Source organism: Thalia democratica, chromosome 5, assembly GCF_965202585.1.
Source record: "Thalia democratica chromosome 5, ktThaDemo2.hap1.1, whole genome shotgun sequence".
Classification (NCBI taxonomy): Eukaryota; Metazoa; Chordata; class Thaliacea; order Salpida; family Salpidae; genus Thalia; species Thalia democratica.
The window spans coordinates 42,340,469-42,363,621 of NC_139169.1; the positions used below are offsets into that span (position 1 = coordinate 42,340,469).

Sequence of the window (23,153 nt, forward strand, 5' to 3'; positions counted from 1 at the left end):
AAGGAACTATTAGCAGTATGAAAAAAAAAATTTTAGATTTTGAAACTATGTTCAAGTATGACTAGCTGTTTTTATGCACAAGTTTTAAAAGTATCAGTTAGTTTTAAACTATAATTTGCTAACATTAACAAAATATGTAATAATTTTGTAAGATTTTCAGAGAAAAGTAATCATTTTTACCCCTAATAATTATTGTTTATTGTCTTGAGTCTTTATTTTAATTGTTACATATAGGAGGAAATTAAAAAAAAAAACAATAACAACAGGAATTATCTTCAAGCAATCTGGATATGTTTTACTTATAAATCTATCAAAGTTTTTTTTTTACTAGTAAACGATTAAGATTTATTGTTAATAGTGTACATGCTCTCTTTTTATTTTGAAGCTATTCTTGGTAGTACTGGTTATGAGCACCAATGGATTGGATCTGGGTTGTATTTTTTTAAATATCAAGCCAGAAATATAATATTATTTTAAATAGTATTTCAAATAAATTAATGGGTGTGTAGAGATTTCATTTAATTTAAGTTTATCTTACATCTATTTCAGGAGACAAAGACCTTGAATAAAAGTTTTTGAAATTTACATTGTTTTTAATTTAACTATTTAATGAGCTTTGTTTTTCTATTTTGTTTGTTTTTAATCAAAATATTTTATTAATGTTTTGTTTCAGGTTTCGCTTCGAATAAAAGGCTTGATTTTTTTAATTATAAAATTTAGTTTATACTGAAAATAAATAATTTTATGTATAAAAAGTTGACTATCAATAATTTTTATACATAAAAAGTATCTTTCAATTTTTTAAAAATATTGATAATATGCTAAATCTATGTTTCTATTAGTTACAAAAATTGTTTATCTTGAAATGCTTTTTTTATACAACAAAACTATTTACATGTATAATTAAAAAGATATAGTAAAAACAAAACAATCTTTAGTGGAAAAACTGATGTTTAAATAATTAAAAATACAGATAAAAATGTATTCTGCTTTGACCAGATGTGATTATAGTCTTCTTTTTTCTTGGAAGGGCTTGATAAAGCTTCTAAATAAGCCTTGTGATCCATCATTGCTAGCATATCTAAGAATTGGTTATGGTGAGTTTATATCTTTGCTAATGTATTTTTCATTGTATAGAAATAAATTTTATTTTTACATCTATTTTTTGGTATTTGTTTCTTCTAGTCAAAATACTGCTCATTTCTTATAAAAAGTTATAAACTGAACCATGCAACCATCTACAACAAACAACGAATTGACGTTAGTTTTATTATTACTATGTCTGCTTAATAAGTCCAAGATAAAACCAGGTTGTCTCAAATGGACTGTTGTTATTAATCAGACAATTCCGTTTATTTCTGATTTTGAAGGCTGGAAAACATCTTGGCTTTTCCAAAGATGATTAAAGTTATTACTATCAAGCTAATAGCTAAATTAATATGTAATGTATAATATCAAGTTAGCCATTGTTGTTAGTTAGCAAATTAATTATTTAATTTAGTGTTAGGTCAGAGAATCTTAAAATTTTCAATATATTTACATTTTATAGGTAAAAAAATAATCACTAAAAATAGAATTATAAGCAAACTAGTTAAATATTAGAAAAATAGTTGATTATTAGGCTTTTTTATTTTTGTATTTTGTACTACTAAACGTAATTGAGTTTGTCAAAATCTATAAAAAAGTGTTTGAAAAAATACAATAATAAATACTTATTCTAAAATTATTTTCATTACTAACATTACTTCTGGGCCCACTATGAGAAAAACTTACTTAATAACTAAAAAATAGCTATGTAAGTATTAAAACAAGTCTCAGATTTCAACAGTTTTAAAATATTTTTTTAATTAAATAAACTTGTTTCTTTACAATATAAATAAGTAAATATATAATCGATTGTATTAGACAGTTGTAAAAAATTAAACAAAACCTTAAAGTTTTAACAGTAATGCAAAAGTAAAAATTAAAATAATGTTTGATTTCATTTGTTTAGAAATATTAATCAGCAACAACATAACAGCTTTTACGGTCAAGATTTATTATTTGATAAAAATATTCTGAAAACAAACAGTTTTGAAAATTGACCACTTTTCAAGTGAAACATTTTAGTTTATATCTTAAGTTATAAAGGTGTTTTAAAAGTCAGAATTTGTTTGTATTACTAGTTTATTGATAATATTAACAAATATATAGTTTTATAATATTGAAAATTTTTATTTAAACCCTAAGTTTAAGTAACTACAAATAAGTTTACTAAGTAATTACTTTGATAATAAGAAAGTTATTTTCATTATAACTAATTTAAAGGCGAAGGAAGCTTTAATTTTACTTATGTTCATTACTACTGGTACTGTAATCTGTTAGCCTTATAATTGTATTAAATAGAATAAAAGGTAAAAAAATAATATTTGTATATTCAGTAGTAACTTGGAAATTGAAAATTTTTGATTCAAACTTAATAATTTTAGGCTTACTCATGCTGATAGACATTCCACAAGAACGAGGAATGGCATCTGTAGATACAAAGTTTGATGAAAATATTCAAACTTGTAGATTTCCGTATGTACACTCCCTACAGCCTATGACTGCTGACAATATGACATTAGTGTACTTGGCGCTATTCATCAGTCAGTTTTTTGTATTTATATATGAGTTTGTAAATGTTTATTATATTTAACTATTAACAAACACTCATCCACTTTTTAATTACAATTATTGGATTTTTTTTCTAAATTTTTTATATCAAACTTTTTTTCTATACAGTTTAAAGTTTTGATTAAAAAAACAAACAGTGTAGGTAACATGTTTAAGAAAAACATAATTCAGCAGTATTATATAAACTTTTCAAAAATTTTTTACTACTTACTTTACATTACTAAAAGATACATAACTAAAACAAAACTAATTACTCAATTTTAAGATATCTTACTTTTTTTTTCAAAACTAGACTATACATTTAGGAAAGTTTTAGTTTTTCAAACAACAAATGAATAATTAGTTTGTTTACAGGTGCATGCGGAATTATGCTTGGGTTTCTGTACAGGCTGAGTGCTGTTATATTTTCCACCTGTTACTGGTACATATTTCTGCTTGACAAGTCGATATGGAACAACCACAGTTATTTGTATGGTATTTTTTCACTCTTCTTTGTCCTTGTTGATGCTAACAGATACGCGTTAGTTTTTGCTTTAGTGTTTGTATTATATGTTTTTGTATTACTTTTTAATTATTTTATAAGTATTACTTTACACAGTTATGACAAAAGTTAAATTGTTAAAAAGTTTATTACTTAACAATTGTTTCACACTAGAGCGATGATCACAAGTAAAAAAGTAAACAAATTAACAAGTTGCAACAGACAAACATTTTATATAGTTTTATATAAGTAATTAGTTGATTAGGTGATTGGTTAACTAATTAAATTTTAGTAATATTCAGCAAGATAAATTATATTTAACGTAAATACAATTATAACAAAAATCAAACAACAAAACAAAACTACATTATGAAAACAAAGGTAGATTAAACTTAAATTTAGTAAATTAAGACTTTAAATAAAATTTTGTAAAATGTCTAAATTTTCCCACTAGTTCTGATCTCAAGTTTAAAAGTTTGTTGTTGTCTGCAAATGCAATTTCGAGTCTCTCCAAATTACATAGGGTGCAAATTTTACTAGGCTTATTTTGGTTACTGCGATGAATAATTTCCCATTTTATCATTTTTCTCCAAACAGAGTTGCAATTTTTGATTTTGTGAATGAATCTACTTAATCTTGTGCTTTCTTTCTTCTTTACATTTTTAAAGGATTGCGTATATTCGTAAAATATACTTTTAAATTGTCTTCCAGTTGAACCAATGTAAATATGTTCTTTTTTATATGCATAACTGTTTCTTTATAAATGATTCCTTTTGTAAGACATTTACCTTTAACTGGACAATTATTTTTTGATCTACAATTGCATAATTTGCAGTTTTCTTCAGTTGTTTCGTTTGAGTTTTAAAGTAATTTCTGGTTGTGATTGGAAAATTCTTTTTCCAAATTGGGCATGCAAGAATATGAAATCTTAGTTGTATTTCTATTAAATATAGAACCATAAAAGCCTGATTTAGGGAAATGTCTGGATACTAATTTTAGAAATTCCTTCCCAGTATTCGTCTTTATACAATTACTAAAAGGAGGATTGTTTCCTTTTTCCTTAATTTTCTTCTACTTTTTCCAATAGGATTGTTTTGAACATATGATAGTGTTGTTTTAAAGCCACTATTTTTTAAGGTTTTTTCATACGGATCTTTATCTTGTCAAATATGTCTTTAGTTTTGGATAGCGATGATAACCTTTTTTGTATCATTGATGGAGTTAATTTTTTTAATGGGTATGGGTGACTTGAATTAAAGTTCATATAAACATTCTTAGCATTTTCTTTTCTAAATAGGAGGTACTCGTCTTTCTCCAGGTCCATAGTTATGTCCAAAAAATCCACCCTCTTTGTGCTGAGTTCGATTGTCACTTTTAAGTTATGTTGCTGAAATACTTTCGTTAGAGATTTTCTCAGTTACTCAATAAATCTTGGTGATCGTTTTTTCACTAGAAGTAAACTGTCATCTTGATAAAGGCCGAAATTGGATTTTTTGATCTTCTTATTATTAATAATATCATTTAAGATAAATAATCCAACCAGTTCACAAACCTCTGCTCCATGAAAGCTTCCCATTTGGATATCAAAAACGATCATGAGCAGAGTTCTTTTTTATCCAGCATTCATTATTGAAAAATAGAATGGTTTTACATGAGTAAAAAATAATTTCAACTCGATCATTACTAACATCAATATATCTTCTTACAAATTGAATAGACTTTTTTAAGAGTTCTTTGGAAATGCTAGGATAAAAATCCACAACATCAAATTTCATGAAAGCGTATAGCTTCTTATTTTTGATATTATTAAACCATTCAAGAACTTCAAGTGAACTTTTCCACTGTAGCAGCCCTGTTTTAGATCTTATCACAGGCAGAATGTTATCCAGTATTGTTTTACTGATTATTCCTAAACTGGACTAACATGTATTTATTAATCTACATGATTTTTTGTATGAAAAATTTATTTTCTTTATGACCCTTTAGTGTAATAAAGGCATTTGAATGACTTATCTTGTGAATCTTACCTTATATTTTATTCTTAGAGATTAAAAGTTCTGCCTCATTTTTGATATTGTTGACAATTTCGGTTGTAGCTTTTTTGTATTTTGAAGTAACTGTTTCAAATAACAATTTTTTGTAGTTATCCACATCCATTGAGTAAAGGTAATACTTTACACAACCAAATAATTCATAAATATTTACTGTTTTGTTGTAGTTTTTTGATGTAAATATTTTTTGAACCATTTTTAATTTGTTTACTTACTTTTAAGTTAATGAATCTGAAATTCTACACATTGAACAGTTTTCTTCTTCTTTAGCTAGACTTGATACATTATGTCATAATGTAATTTTAGCTATCATAAAAATATTTTTGATGTTCTACTAAACTATCTAAAATTTTGTTTTTTTAAATTTAACACAAAACTTACTGCACAGTTTAAGTGTACTTGAAGCTATAAAATACTTATGTTTATTTACATGTTCAAACTATAGATTTAATCGTTTGCTAACAAAAGATCCTAGTGAAACTAGTTCACTGGAATACATATAAATAAAAACTGTTCAAAATATAGTTTTAATTGTTTGCTAACAAAAGATCCCTTATATTAATATAAATATATATCGTAAGTAACATATAGTTTTATTCATTTATTATTTATATCTATTTCACACAAGTCACTTTCTATTCTCTGAAATTTCATATATTCACTTTACCCTCCGACTATAATTCTTCACACCTTTATATGTTAAGTTCCAAGTTTAATTGGAAGCCTGTATTCAAATCACAGATAAACCGTGCTTTTTTACTTACTACGCCCAAGAGAGCTAGTAGGTTTTTTACTGCAGGTTTATACTTAGCATATGACTACCTTGTTGTTTTACATTTTAACTTTCACATATAACACAATTTACTAGTTAAATATATAAAATATCTGTATGGGATATTTAAATTAAACAGCCGACTCCTACTTTACCAATTAATTATTTTATTAATTATAAAATACTATATATATTTAATTCAGGTCATTATGATTTTATGTATGTGGCTGTAAATTAATTATCGGTCAGTACATTGTAAGCCTAGTAATAATTATGTTTTTTGTGTTTTGTTTTTTCCTTAAAGTTTAATTTTTTCCTTAAAGTTTAATTTTTTTATTTTTTTATTTTTTGATTTTTACATTTGAACTAAATCTGCTTCCTAATTCTATATAACTTTGATTCAATCATTACTAACATTCAATATATAATATACATGTTACACCGAGTTTCTGTGACTTTTATTGCCTTCAGCGCCGTTAAGTTTTATTAAATTTTATTGATTTACTAACTAATGGTTAATGTTTTATTTTTGTTCTAAATAGATTACATAAAAACAAAATTAACGTTCTTACAATACAAATTAAATAGTTTAAACAACCTCATTTACATTGTGACGTAATTATTAGTTGTAACGAATGTATTTTTTTCGTTAGTTAACGACAGTAAATTTTGATTTAGTTATCTTTCCTATTAACGTAAGTTGTTTGTTTATATTATGTTTTTGTTGTGTAATTTAGCTTACTTATTTATTTTAGACTTAATAATTACAAATATCATATAGTTTTATAACAGTCGGATTTATATATATAGGATATAGTTTTAAGTATTTCACCTATTAATAACTATTATCTGTAGAATATATCTTATTTTAATGAAAACATATATCAGGGTTTCCCAAAGTGGGCGATATCGCCCCCCTGGGGGCGATTTTAGTAATTCGGGGGGCGATAATTAGTAAGGGGGCGAAAGGGTGGGCGATAACTAGTAAGGGGGCGAAAAGGGGGCGATTTTAAAATTTTGGGCTGTCATAAGATTTTTTCTTTTTTTCTTGCTATTTTAATAATTTTAGCTTGCTATTAATTATTTGACCCTGAGGTAAAGCTTAAACAAAAAAGTTTATTTTATTTATGTAAAAAAAAGATTAAAAAAAACAAGTGCTTATGACTCTTACTTTCAAGTAAATAATATATTTTCGTTCATATATTTCCTTATTTAACAATTACATAGATCATAGACGATTGGAATCCCTTTCACTATTTTATAACCTGACATATATGTTATTTGGGATCATAAATGGTTTGTAAAAATCTATGTTATTTTTTATTAACTATGACCACATGATATTTCCAGTTTTTTTTTTTAAAGTCACTAAGTTAGACTAAGAAATAAAACTATACAGGGTTGCAAATTTACCTAGAAACCTGGAACTTGACAATTTAGGCAAAAAAAAAACCTGGAAAAAATCTGGAATTTTTAACAATTTCAACATATTAAGTTGTAAAATTTAGATTTAACACAAAAAAGCTATCCTATAGATAAACATATGGATTCCTTCGAGGCAGATAATTTTGAAGTAAACGACTCACAGGAAACTTTCTCAGACTTACAAACTGACCTTGAACTTAAAGTAAATTCTTCCAAAGAACGATATGAAAGCTTTTGGACTCAACAAAAACTAAGGCAAAAATATCCAATCATTTAAGAGGAATTTAGATTGTTGTTTATAGCTTTTCCTTCTAACTATGTTGTTAAGAAAGCTTTCAGTTCAATTATCAACATCTTAAGCAAAAGATCTAATCTAGATATTTATAAAAGAGGTGACTTAAGGCTTTATTTTGATGAGTAAGAATCAGTTTAGAAAAACTTGCAAGCAGTCATGAACCTCATCCTTCACATTATATTAGACTTCAGTAGCAGACATTATTTTATAAAAGTTTTTTATTTTATTTGATCTTTCGAAATATTTCTTATTTAACCTGGTTTGTATTATATTTAAGTAGTCTTTTTATAATACCAACTTTATACAGCTATTTATTCTACAACAGGTTTGCATAATGCCTAATAAATATTAATTACGGTAGACTTCCTCTTGAGTTCGCACTTTTTACCCAAAAAAAGTGCAAATTTATATTTTTTTAAATTTAACAAAAGTAAAGTCTATTACTAACTAAATATTAATAAAACAAAATATATATAATATTTAAAAGCTTATATAGATCTATTTTTTTAATGAAAGTTTGTTTTATATTTTAGTGGATTTCATGTTTATTCATAACATTATTGCATATTTTATATTGAATTTTGTCAATTTGTAAAGAAAATATGGTAACAATTTTTTGAGTTTGAACTTTTTGATTTTTTTCAAAGTGCAAACTCAAGCGGAAATCTACTATATTTATTAAATGGTTTATGTTTTAAAGTTTTTAATAGTTTTATTTTGACCTGGTTAACTTTGTAGTTCATATTCGTCTTTTTACATTAAACTATAAGGTTTTATAGCATAGTGATTAAAACATTTGTTTGAAAGACCTTTATTTGACAGGTTTTTGTTGTTACTTGTTTAATCTGTATATAACTTATATCACTATATAACTACTATCTGATTATAAAATTCTGATAATCATTAAAATTTTTATTGCTAAAAAGAATTTTTTGGTTTTAGAAGGGTATACGTATAAGTTTGAGGTCTCTATTTGAAATGACTTCTACTTTTTCATTTAAAAGTTTCTTAAACTCAATTTTATTTTCTAACTTGATTTATTATTGTTAAAAAATTTATTGTTATATAAGGAGTTTTAAACTATTAATACAACTGTGTTTTGTTTTATCTTAATTCAATATATATAAGCAATTAGAATATACTTAGTTTATTTTAATACTTCAACACTAGTTTTTAGTTTTTCACTATTTTCCTCTGTTAAATTATTATAGGCTAATAGCTAGAAAAAAAAACTTTTTAAACAAAATTAAATAAGCCATCAAAAAGACTGCTACAGTTACAAAAAAAATTTTAACGTTAAAAGTTTTTTTTTTTAATTGATTACTTTTTGTTCACAGAATTAACTATAAAACATTGAATTTTCTTTTTTGAATTTTAATAAAAAAAAAAAAGTTAGAATTCAGGTTTAGTTCCCTAAAGATTATTCCAAGTCAAATACTATTTCATAGTATTCTACTACGAAACAAATAGTTTAAAAAGTTTAAAATTGAATTTTTAACTTTACAACTAACTTGCTTACAATATATCTTAGCATTGAAATTAATAAATTTACTGCATTGACTGAAGCTGTTGATGAAACCACTTTTCATGTGAGATAATCAACCAGTCGGTCAAACTTCCTCAAACTAGATCAGAAATTATTTTTAATTTTTTATTTTATTATGTGTAAAATAAACGGTTCATTTTTTTATAGTTTTTTAATCTCTGGTATAGTTATTTTAGAATATGCCTATTTATAAAATAATTTAAGTATTTTGTGCGGCTTAAATAAGTTACTTAGTATTAACTTCTAAATGTCCGAAATTTGTTATATGAGATATTATTATTATGTCAGGTTTAAGTTAACATTTCAGATGGGTAACGTACAGCTCAGATCAAGTCGTAGATCCATTCAAATTTCGACCCGCTAAGTAAATAGAAAACTACTTGTGCAAAATAAATAAAATTTAGTTTTTTGATACTTAATATTTTGAATTAGCTTTCATATCGTTTTCAGTTCACAACAGTATTTCCTAGAACACAGTAATACTAAATCATTTTTTTTACAATTTTGCTCGATTTTTTTTTAATATCTTATTTGTTTTTTTTTAAATCATGCAGCCCGCAATTACATTTTTTTAACGAGTTTAAACTAGAAAAGATTTTTTAGTAGATATGAATTGCTGACTACAAAAGTTGTCCACCACTGACCTAAAAGTTTCATTAGTTAAATAAACGAACATAAAGTTGATTTTATAGGTAATATTATTAATTTTTCAAAAAAACATAAAACTTTAATGTCAATTATTTTCTTTATCTTAAAAGCTATCTAATTTTTTTTTATTTTAAAGAACGCACCTTTGTCTTAAATTATTTTAGTTTAATTAGATTTGTTGTAATTCACATTCGTATTAATTGTTTTTTTCCTTTTATCAATTTTTTATCTAGGAAATGGCCAAGGCAAATGATAGTGTAAAATACATCATTTTGCTTCGGGGCAAATTCGTAAAAGATATTAACATTATTTATAAAATAACTATTTAACAGTTTAAATAACATGCAAACTAAGGGAAATCAAAAAAAAATTAAAAACTATTTTTATTTTTGGTTCTAAGTCAATAATAATGAAGAAAAAACCTTTATTTTTGGAGGGACCCCAAGTAATAATTCAAACCCCAAACCAATTATTTTTTTAAAATTAAAGACAAAGGTGCGTTCTTTATAGAAAAAAATGTTAGATAGCTTTTAAGATAAGGAAAATAATTGACATTAAAGTTTTATGTTTTTTGAAAAATTAATAAATTTGCCTATAAAATTAACTTTATGCTCGTGTTTGAAAACAGTTCATATTTAAACACAATTGATAACAGATTACACAAGGCTTTTTAATAATTAAGTATTTTAATTATATTTACTGGGCTTCTAAGAAAGTAACTGTAAATTATTTTCTCAAGCCCTGTAAACTACTTTGAACTTAAAAGAGCGTGCATAAGAAGTACCAGACTTAATTACATTTCGAACACAACTTTTTCGCCTCAAAAATTTGTACTCAAGAGAAAAACTACTTTGTAAAATCGTGGGGGGCGATTTTTTTTCAAATTACTGAAAAGGGGGCGATTTAGTAAATGAGTTTGGGAAACCCTGACATATATACACCTACTTTATTCTATGCTTCTATTCTCTCATTACAGTAATTATTGTTTTACATAACCCAGTTGAAGTGTGTTGATTCGTTGACACACAGAAACATATGTTGGTAGAATAAAGGAAGATTACTGTATAATTTGTTTTTATAAATAAAAACTAATTATACAGTAATCTTCCTTTATTGTACCAACATATGTTTCTGTGTGTTAACGAATCAACAAACTTCAACTAGGTTTTTAATGTTAGTACAATAAAGAAAGATTACTGTATAATTTGTTTTTATTAATATTTATTATAATAATTTATTACATAAATTATTATATTAACTGTTTAAGAATAAATTAAATTCTTTGTGGTTTTTATGATGCAAAAAGACATTATGAATATTATGACAAAATCTGAAAAATAGAATTTTAATTACGTCTGTAAAGAACATCTACAAAGTGTTTACCATACGTACAAAATATTTACTCTAAACTTAATTATTACTTTCTACAGATCAATAGACGGTTTGATAAATAAAAATATAAGAAACACCCAGGTACCACAGTGGAACTATACTCTTATAAGATTTCAGGTAACCTTCATAACTTTTGTTTAGGCTTAATCACTAAAAACTTTTGTATTTAGTTTTCCTTGAGTTTGTACTACTTTAAAATGCTTGTTATTCTACCTGTTTAGTGAAGTTTACTTTGAAGTAGAAGTTTCAATTAAAAAACGATTTAACTGCAAGCTCTGCTTTAAAACTTTCGTTCTATATGAACTATATCAAAATGTTTTAAGGATTTTTAAATGTTTAAAAGATATTATTTTAAATGATTATATTAAACTAACAGATACGTTAAATATAATCTAAAGTTATGAAAATTGTTAGATTTGTAGATGGTGTATAACAACAGATTTTTTTTAAAAGTTTATTGTGGCATGTATAATGTTTCAATTTAAATAAAAGTAATAATAGTATGCAATGTTTAGAAATATCTGATTGTTTTTAGTAAAGAACAATTTACTAAGAAAATAAAAAGTTCTTATGATAAGTTTTAATTTAAATTTTTCTAAAACTGTTTCTTCCATTTAAAACCCGTTTTGTAAAAATTTTGCAATAATAAACAGGTGTTTATTGTTTACTTTCTTGCTGGTATAAAGAAACTAGATATGGATTGGCAACAAGGATATTCTATGATTAATCTAGCTCAACATTGGGTCTTCAATCCTTTTAAGTTAGAACAACTTATAATAATTAAAAATAAATTGGTTAAAAAATCTCATTATACAAGCATTAAAGCTACTTTGTTTGTTTTCAATTTATATGCATGTTTTGAACAAGTTGAAATTTTATTGTATAAACGTTACAAAAAACTCAACTCTATATACTTAATTTTTTTGGTTCACAAAAATAAGTATACATATATAACTTTTTGATAACTTTTAAATATTTAAATTCATATATAACATTATCAGTTAGTATTACGTGAGCTTTGCTGAATCTATATCAACAAAATTTGCTTAAAATTAGTTTAAAAGCAGTTGTATAGTATGAAATTAAAGTTTTTAAACATGTGCTATACAAACTGTAAAGCAAACTGTAATTCAAAGATCAGTCTTAAGATAAAGAAAACAAGCTGTAATTAAGTTATTTTAGTAAATTAAATAATAGTGTAACTAAAGTTATAAATCTACAATTTTTTTTGAAATTGCTTTATATTCATATATATATATATTTATATATATACATTGGATTAGTAAGTTACAGCATGCGTGCTTGATCCGGCTCGCTAGTAAAACTCTGTAGGTTTTTATGTATTTTTACTTTGAAGACAACCTGTGCAAAACAAAAAAAAAACTTACAAATTGTTCCTGTAATCATTTTTAAGTGTGCTCTGAATTTAATTCTAAGAAATTACATAAACAAATAAGTAAAAACGTAATACAATAATTAAATACATAAACTTTGTGTAATTTAGTTTACATATACATATACGTTTGCATAAAAAGAAAATATCACTTACTAGCAGTATATATGACTTTGTCTGTCTTACTTTATAGAGTTTTTAAATCGTGATCATTGCGTTTGCATGAAACACTGTGTAAAATAAAGACTCTCAATTTGAAGTTGTCTAATTAATTTAAAAACAACATATAAACTTGGTTTACTTAAAAATACCACACTAATGCTTTTCTTAGTTTAAAATCATTTTTCATTAGTACATTCATACCAGATCAATAGTTGACGAAGACACATTGAATTTGTTCATGGTGCACAAGTTCGGTTTCTTGTTCGACCTCACCGTTGGTTTCTGGTTGTTTTGGGACAAAACTCGGTATTTAGCGTTCATATTCTGCGCCAGCTTCAACCTCATGAACTCACAAATATTCTCTATTGGTTTACTTCTAGTTTCCTACTAATATTTAGTAGACAGAAAACTAAATTTTATTTGAATATTTGTTTGTATTTTATTTACAAAAATATCGATAGTTTTTATTTCTGTTTTAGTAAGTTAGTTTTAAGCAAAAATATGATTTAAAGTTTTATTTTATTTTTAAACTATTATTTTTCACAAAATAAGTTTCAAGTTTAAATCATTTTTATAAGTTTAAATTAATATTTTAACAAGTTTTTTAGATAAAACACGGTTTAATGTCTTATGACAGTCATAGATATATAAAAAAATATTTATGTAAATCAAGGTATGTTTCCATGGGCTATGCTGGCAACAATGTTTTGTTTCTGCAAAGCTGATTCATTTAAAAAGTTGATTGCAAAACTTCCTTTTAACATATTTCAAGTTGAACCTGCTCACAAAAACACATATTGTGTAAATACAAACGACAAAAGTAACATAAGGTTAGTACAAGTTGTAATTGCACTGCTTTGTTGCTTTTTAATTGAATTAATAACATGAATTTTTCACTTTGTAATTGTACCGTTCTATAAAAATGCTTCAAAATACCAAAATAATGTTGCTCTCATTTTTAATAAATATGTAAAATTTTAATTTAGTAATATAAAATGCATGAGTTACTACAATAAATTTTTGTAATCACAAATTGTAAGTAGTAAACTATTTTCTATGCAACTACTTTATAACATTTTCAAGTCTGTACAGTGGTAGAAGGAAATGATTCATAACTATTTTGGATAAAAATATCTTACAATAGTTTGTTATAAAAAATTGTTTTATTACTAATAAGGTTTTAGTTTTACTACTTTGTACTTTTTAATTAGTTTATAGTAATGCTTTTTCAGATAATACCATAAGTTTAAATCAATATTTTATAACGTTTTTTCATTAGCACTTTTTTTATAGCTGGAAACACCACATTACAGTAATAATAACAATCACTTGGATGTGTGTTCAACTTTTCATACCTTTTTCGCATTTCATCACATTGGTAAATTGATTGCTTTATAGTTTTGTTACACTTAAGTTTGATTTTTATCATTTTGATTTCATAATTTAAATTAAAAAACACCTTAATCACTACCAGCTGTTATGTTTTAATTGAGCTGAAAAGTAAATTAGCTAATAAATATCAATGATGTAGTAGAAAAAATTTCAAGTACTTTATGCAAGAAGCAACTGATTTATTTAACCAACGAAACTGCTTGGGGCATTTCTGCTTACAAATATATATTTTTAAATTATAGCTAATTATAAATCCACTTTTTAGAATGCATAAATTTAAAAAAAAATTTTATTCAAGTAGTTTTCAAAAAGTCACAAAAAAAGTTTGAATCTAAATAAATAAAGATTAAAAAGTTTTCTTTAATACCTATTCGATAAATTTGCTGAGTAAAAACTTTCGTCTTTAAGTCTAGAATAGTCACTAAATTTTCACACTAGTATAATAAAAATATATAAGGGTTTAATACTTTAAGTGCAAAACTGTATAAATTTTACTCAACTTACTAATGAAGTTAACATTTAACTTTCAATTTATTTAATGTTACAGATATATAATGTACAAATTAGTTTTATAGGGTCTAAAATATTTTTTAAAACCTAATAAGATTACACCTTACAACTAAGCTGTGTTTAAATATTTCTTCATATTTTCCATTATAAATGGTTCCAGTAATAAGTAAAGTCATTATTTAGTGGCCAAATGAAAAAAGTGTTTTTTATTAGTAATTTAACAAACTTGATTATTAAAATAAAAGATAAAACTAATAGTTGAAAAAGTGTGCTTAAGACTATTGTAAAATTAAAACAAAAATAGAACTTAAAATAAAGGTTAAAGTATAATCTTTATCGTTAATACTTACAAGTACAACTAAATGATCCAGGGTTACAATGGTTGGACGGAAGGGCCATATGGTTACTCTTGGGACATGATGGTCCAAAACACGCGAAGTCAGCACATAAAAATCACTTACGTTGACAAAAATGGCCAGGAAGGATACCTCAAATCCAACGTTAGTTACCAGCTTTTGATTATATGGTATATAAGTTTTTGTAGTGTTTAAGGTTCTTAGAATATTAATAGAGTATATTATATTTTGTATTTCAAAAGATAACAGCTTTTGTTCACTGTTAAACTACCTACAACTTAAGTTGCGTTGTATTCAAATTAATTTAATTTATTTAACTTGAATTTTTTGATAAAAGTTGGTGGTAAATTTTGAGTTTGTTTTTCCGAAGTTTTAGAGCTCAAATACAATATGAATAGAAAGCTAAAGTTTTACAAAAGTATCAAAGTATATTGAAAGATTCAAGTGTTAAAAACTAGATTTTTTGTGTACATTTTATTTATCATCATATTTTTCAACAAGTTATTTTTTATTTATACTTTTGTGTAAGTAAACATTTTCATTGAAAAAAACTTAAACTTTAATAAAATCAAAAAGCATTGTTACCTGTAACAACAAGGCTAGTTTAAATATTCTTCCTGTTCTCCCTGTAAAAAAGTAGTGTTATAGTTATTTTTGTAAGTAAAACGTAATAAATAAAACAGTCACAATTGTTACTTAATAGGCGTTCCTACGCAGCAGACGTGAAAGATGGTCCATGCATCCGGACCACGCCGTCCAATATGCCAGGTGTCTCAAGGACAAGTTGCAGGACATGAATGTTGAAGACGCGAAAATTTACTTCGATGTTTGGAAGTCGCTGAACCAGAGATTCATGCAAAGGTTTTGTTGATAATCAATCGTCATAATTTTATTTTCAGTGTACATAACAAAGCTTCAAAACACTTCTGATTGAGCATAACTAAAATTATAAAGATTGATAAATAAATTTTCATAAATAAAAGTTCTACACCTAAAGGAGGTAGTTTCAAAGAGTTTTGATGAAAATATATATTAAGTTTTTAGTACAGTAGTCTGCTGCCTGAATTGGCCATTCCTAAGTTTGCACTTACGCTTGAGTTTTAAATTAAAGCAAAAATTTCTATAATTTACTATTTTTATAAATACAGTAGACTACCGCTTAAGTACGCACTTTTTTTGGTACGCACCCCGCCTTAAGTACGCACTTATCCAGAAAGACAAAAAAAATCTAAATTTTCAATCATCAAGTTTTTCCAGATTATTTGATGTTTCCAGGTAGAATGGCCAACCTGTTTAGTTAGCCTGAGACGTTCACAACTTGTAAACCTGAGTAATCCTGAGTCTAAGTCTAAGTGGCCTGAGATTGTGACAGTCCTGTTATTAAATGTTAATAAACTAAATACTTATGTAGTGGTTGCAGAAAAATGAAAAGAATAATGATATTTGAGCTGTAATGCTATAAAATAAATAAATCTAGATGATAAAGTTAAAAAAACCTACAAATACAACATAGTTAAGTCATAATTTAATTTAAATGTACACACATTGATGTTTTGAAAATGTTTGGTAAACACAATGTAGTTTGGTACTTTCCCTCTAACAAAACAAAATTTGGAAACATGGCTTAATATTCTTTTTTATAACATTGACTTTCTATAATGTATGTATTAATTATGTAGAAACTTTTTAGAGAAAAAATAAATTATCTTAAAATCTATTAAAAAAATGTTGCAGATTAGAATTATGTATTAAATGTTATTTAAAATAATAAGACTTGTTTATTTGGCTTAATTATTTGGTGGCTAGTTGTAGGAAAAATAAAACAAACAATTAAATTTCATATTATGATATGTCGTCAAAAAGTACTTTTTACCCGTGCAAAGTACGCACTTTTTGGTCGGGTTCAATTTGCGTACTTAAGCGGTAGTCTACTGTAGTAGTACGGCCAAACAAGCAAAACCAAAGTCTTAATTTAATTGATGCAGATTTAAAAACATGATAGACTGCAGAGTTTGTGGTTGAATGTTTTAGAAACCAGGATTTAAATGAGTTTGAACTTATGGGCTGTGTTTAAAATCCGAACCTAAGCGGTATAATTTTTTTTTCCAAGGCATATGACTTAATAAAGACCATAATTTAACTTAGGGACTTCCTACTTCTTGTTAAAATTAGCATTATGTTTTTTTTTTATATTATAAAAACATTAAATGCATAACTATTTTTTTAAATCAATTAATACTTTTTAATCATTATTAAAAATTTTTTAATAAGTTTCCATTATGAAATAAATTTACTTTATAATGTATTTTGATACAAAACTTAAAAAATCACTTTATTATAAAATTAATGGTCAAAAATTTTATTGAAATATTGATTTAAACTTGTTTTTAAGAAAAATAGCAGATGTTTATTGTTACATACATGATTCAAAAAAAAAGTTAAAATACCTTATATAGTTATTTGTTTTAAATAAAAAGATTGCTCAACTTACTGAAATGTAAAGAGCTTATTTAAATAAAGATGTGTAAATTAAATATTTTATTTACTACCAGGTTTCGGTGGCAAAAAAATTGCGACCTTTTCAAGTATAATAAAATAGTAAACTGTTATTATACTTGAAAAGTTCGCAATTTTTTGCCACCGAAACCTGGTAGTAAATAAAATATTTAATTTGCACATCTTTATTAAAATACTTTAAAAAATAGTTATGTTGTGATAAAGTAAAAACAAGCCGAACACGTTATAACTTCGTAAGTATAAAACATTTAAAAACAGAGTATTTGATCCGAATGTGGACATTGCCTCATATGATTGGTCGCCATTCAAGCGTGCAGAGTTCGTTCTTCCCGTCATACTTGAGTTGTCTGGTTGGCGGGAAAAGTTGAAGGAAATGAAGGATGACCACAAGCAACTGCATCACAAAACCGTGTTCATTGCAGATTTCCCCGGTATATTATTTGTTAAACTAGTATAACTAAGTTTATGACAGTTAAGTTCATTAATTGTTTTTTTAAAACAAGTTTGGTTTTATCAATAGAAATTACAAATTTTAAAAATAGTTAAAACAGTTTTTCCTAGCTGTGCTGTTCAAACTGGTGCTAGATGTAAATATCACTTAATATAATAAGAATGATGTTAAGGAATCATTAGTAATTAAGTATTTATTTTGTGTACTTGTATCGATCATTTTTATCAGTAGTTTATATGAAGTACTTCTTTGTAACTTAAAGGCTTCACTACATTTTTTAAAGACTTATTGTTTGTTTTATTCAGGTTTATTTTTGGAAAACTTTGTAGACAAAAACGACACAGAAGTAAAGGTTGAGTTATTGAAAGGAGAAGTTGTAGTTAATCATTTCGTTGATGGAGAAAGAATTAACACAACATTAACAAAACCTGGACAATCTGTTCATGTTTGTCCTTCAAATTGATTAATTAATGTTTATTGCTAAATTATTTCGAAAACAAACCAACTATACAATTTTTTATTTTAATTTATTTTCATTTTAATTTAAAGAATTTTTTATAAAGTTTTGTTGTAGTATCTAGATTTGAACTAAACCTGCACTGTGTAATTTTGATTAGAAAAATAAACGTTTTGTTTAAAAAAGTCCTACGTAACGTTTTTAAAGCTGATTACGTTTGCTAGTTAAAAATTTAACTTTGTTTGAGTGAGATAAACAAATACAGTTTGTAGTTTGATATAAAAAAACAGAAACTTTGTATTGCTCGTAAGTTTTAAAGTTTTAATTTTAGTAAAAGTATTAAAAGTATTAACAAAATAGTTATTCTATTTTAATCTATCAATAGTTTTAGTTCCTAATAATTTCAACTTGTACCTTATAACTAATATTATTAAAAATTTAACTAATTATTTAATATAAAACAGGTAACTAACGGCGAGTTTCACACAGTTTACACAGTATCAAAAGAACCAAGTTGCTATTTCTATTCATATCATGTACCGAATGCTACACAACAGCTAAAGTAAGATTTTTTAGAAGTCTTATAGTTATTTAACAATTTGATAAAGCAAAATATATTCAAGCAAGTTAGTATAAGATTAATTTTTTTATTGAGCATGCACATTGCACAATGTTGTCTAAATTTTTTCACTTTTTTCATCGTACAAATTAGAAGTAAAACTAAAAATACTTATGCTATCTGTTTTCATTTATTTATTGTAGCACTAAAACATAAAAAAAGAAATTAAAATTTAAAATTTGATTGTTTAGATCTTTTTTTACATTTTAAAACAATAAGTTTTTATCTTAAAACCTCTATTAGCTTGTTACTATGCTATTTATTTTAGACTTTAAAAGTTTTTATTCAAAATGATTTAATTGGCTAAAAATAAAAGAGACTTTTTTTTCTACTTTTTAAAATTTATTATGCTTAACAGTCGTTTTTGAGTAAAATATAGTCAATAAACTTATATAAGGTTTTTAAATAGTTCAAGTGAAGTAACTAGACGTAGACCGACAGAAATGCCTCCTTTTACACTTAAATCTGCTGTGAAGTTCTGGAAAAATAAATATTTCATTTTCAGAAGAGCGTTAGTTTCTGTTGAAAAGCTTTTATTTTAATAAATAATTATAGTCTAAAAACTCGGTTATAGTTCATAAATTAGAAGGATATTTTAACAAATGATCTTTACTTGTTTTAAATAATTTTGAGAAAAATCTATTTATTTGATTTACGAACGTACTTTATTTTTGTTTTTTTATTATTAAATTTAGAAAATAAAACAGCGAATGATGAAAACTAAATTTACTAAGAAACTAATTCAAAAATTTTTTAACACATGTTTTTTTGAAATCTAGCAGCTTAATGCAAACGAATTTTTTAACTTAGTAATTAATATTTAGGTTTGTATTAGTAAAGTACGCGCTGAAGCATAAAATAGTTGGCAAGCCATCCAGTCAAGAAGAACTTATCCGTGAAATAGAAGATAAAGACTATGGGTTGGTTGTTTAAATGATATGTATAGTATTTTAAAGAGGTGTTTGTTATGAATGATATAGTTTTATATAGAAATAAACAAAAAGATATAAATGTTTTTTTTGTAAGCTTTTTATTTTTTTAAATCATAAAATATATTAATCTTATTAAATTTTAAGAAGTTATATAATATTTTTTGTTAAATAATAAAACACCAATCCAACAAACACTAAACTCATTAAACAATTATTTATTTTTTACTCTGTTGTTTTAGTTTTTCAAAGTTTCCAAAACATTCTTTACGTATCAACAAAAAACACACGTTTATAGAAAGATCTTTAAAAATTTAGCTATGAAAGAAAAACTGCTGAAAAGTTAAAAGAGCTTCTTGAGAAAGAGCAAAAAGAAAATGACAGAAAAGAAAAAGATGAGTTGTAGGTATTTAGTTGAGGCTGCCTATATGATCAATATATTTTCTACTTATTTTTTGAACTTAAAAAACATTTTTACTAACTTGATAATTTACTATTATTTATTTACCTTTGTTGCGTTTTACAAAACGTTTTTATATAAATAAACTTGAAATTTAGCTAAAATTGTAAAGCTAAATTTTAATCTCTTTTAGATATTAATACAGAATTTTTTGTTTTAGTATTATAATTGTGAAATTAACTTTTACTAATCATATCAAACAAGATAATTGATGCATATGTTTGGTTGAAAATATTGTCCTTTTCAAAAATTGTTTTATTTTGTATTAGTATTTTTTGTCAGTTTATATTATTACATTATTACTAGACAATCATTCATTTGTCATTAGGATTTTTTTTGAAATAGTTTATCTAACTTACTACTAATTTTTTTATCATGTGTAGCCTTTTTTTCTATTGTTATTTCTAAGTTTTTTTTTTGTACTAATCATATTTATAGAATTTTTTTTAAATTTATTTTTGTTCTATTTAGTTAATCTTCTTTGTTGCTTATAACTGTTTTTACCTTATTCTAACAAATTCTTACTATATATTATCATATTTATTTTTAATTGACTAATATTATTAGCTTTATGAAACTATTGCAAACACAGAAATTGTACTAATGCATCATTATTATTATTCTTAGAAAATATAAAACTTATCTAAAATATAATTTTATGTTGACGTGTTTTAGATAATTTTATAATATAAAGGTGTTTATCTCATATAGATATCATTTATATTTTGGCTGTGCGAATTCTTGTAATAAACTACAAAGGATAAATAAAATGGTTAATTATATTTTTTTAGTTTTATTTGTTTAAAAGCTTTCAAGTAATTTTTTCTATGTTTATTCTACCTAACTTACAGAATCATTTATGTTTAACATTTTTAGGATGATGAATTCAGTGAAAATTAAAAAGGTTATATATTTTTAAACTTTAAGATAATTTTCATTAAGACTCCGATTACAACTTATTAAATGAAGCTATTGGTAAAAAAAATTATGATAATTACAACATACAACAAAAACTAATTTTTTTTTAAGTAAATAAAAGAATAAAAAGTCGTTTATCTAGTTAGTTTTTATTTTAAACAATATTCTTTATACTGTTTTTTATGTTATTTGTAAAAAAGCATTTTAATAAAATGTAACAAAGTACAAACATGCTTTTTTGTAAATGTTATACAGCCTGTTTTTTGTTTTAATTGGTATTTTCTAGGAATTCCCAAAATTGTCCATATGTACCCCTTGGGGTCATATTAGCAAGTCAAAAGGCGAAAAGCCGCAAAGCGGTGGGCGTAAATAGCAAAGGGGCTTAACGGAGGTACTTTGATAGGTTTAAAAAAAAAACTTACACTAGATATTCTGGGACTCGAGCAAAAAGAAATTTATAGGTACATTTAAGGAGATATACAAAACTTACATTAAATATTCTTGGGTTTGTAATGACTTGGGACGATGGTTTTTTTTTTTGAAAAAGGTTCGTTTGTGAAAATAAGTGAAAAACCTTGTATAGTTTTTTATTGGATTTTGTCTAACCTATTTATCTGTTATGTAAACAGAAATTTTCAAAGGTGTAAAATGTTATGTAAAAAATTTAGTGTATGTTGTATAAATATTAAAACTTGTTTTTTAGAAGATAAAATTAATTTAAAAGTCTGTTATGATTCATTTTTCTTTTTGATTTTGATCATTTAACAATAGCTCTTTTTTTTGAATGAAAGAGCATTTCAACAGATAATTAATCTTTATTTTTCTTCTAAATAAAGTTTTTTTGAAACAAATATTGTATGCATAAGTAATTTGTATTAAATTTTGTTATAGTGCTTTGCTTCTCTTTGAAAAATTATCTTTTAAAAAATAGTATCATGTTCTTTGGTATATATTTTTTAATTGACGTTTGTAATTTTAACGTTATCTCTAGTGATAAAGCTTTTTAAGAATTTTATTTGGTTTTCAAAATTTTGTAAAAATGTTTAAATTATTAGAACAACATAAACACAAGTCAATAATTTATTTCATGTCAAATATATTTCATGTTAACTCGTCAGTTGTTTACAAAGCAATGAAAATAAAGTTTTAGACACAACTTATATAGTCAAAAGGTAATCAATGTAAAAGTAATTTTAATGAGAGAAAAGTAATTAAGAATACCTAAGTAGTTTTAATTATGACTATACTAAAAACAAATAAAACATACGTAATACAGCCTCAAGTTTAGTTAAATCAGGAATGTTATAACAATTTTTTAATAATTTTAAGTCTTTTCAAACTATAATTACTTACACAACCAAGGATTTTAACTAGGTGTTCTGCTTGAGCAGATCGTTTTGTAGCACTCTTTACACTTTTAAATTTATTATCTTTACTACCCGTTTTACAAAAATGTTTTATACTGTTTTGAATATGCTGTTTTATTCTCTAACCACATTGCCTAAAAGTTATTTCGACATAATTATATTCTCAGAAGCAGTTAATTTAGTAAACTACCTTATTTTTTCTTAAGTTCCGATATCGGACATTTGCACTGGTCTTATCAACAGTCTAGTTATTAAAACAACTCTCGGTTTTACTCAGTCATAAAATAAACCAATTAATTGATTGATATTTTTCTTTATAACTTACTTTGGAGCTCTTATTAACATAAGGTAATATCA

At 24.8% G+C, this 23,153-nt stretch overlaps 1 protein-coding gene across 1 annotated transcript; it reads left to right on the top strand.

The window, feature by feature from the left end:
• The first annotated feature begins 942 nt into the window (after positions 1–942).
• On the top strand, positions 943–21,031 carry LOC145837122 (vitamin K-dependent gamma-carboxylase-like). The gene is made up of 16 exons (XM_082944890.1): positions 943–1,097; positions 2,469–2,627; positions 3,010–3,175; positions 11,304–11,382; positions 11,919–12,025; positions 13,025–13,188; positions 13,494–13,650; positions 14,114–14,198; positions 15,094–15,222; positions 15,782–15,939; positions 17,854–18,026; positions 18,352–18,491; positions 18,968–19,065; positions 19,532–19,633; positions 19,947–20,042; positions 20,370–21,031. The coding sequence occupies exons 1-16, from the start codon at positions 980–982 to the stop codon at positions 20,455–20,457; spliced, it is 2,019 nt and encodes a 672-aa protein (XP_082801016.1). The 5' UTR covers positions 943–979; the 3' UTR covers positions 20,458–21,031.
• The last annotated feature ends 2,122 nt before the right edge of the window (positions 21,032–23,153 follow it).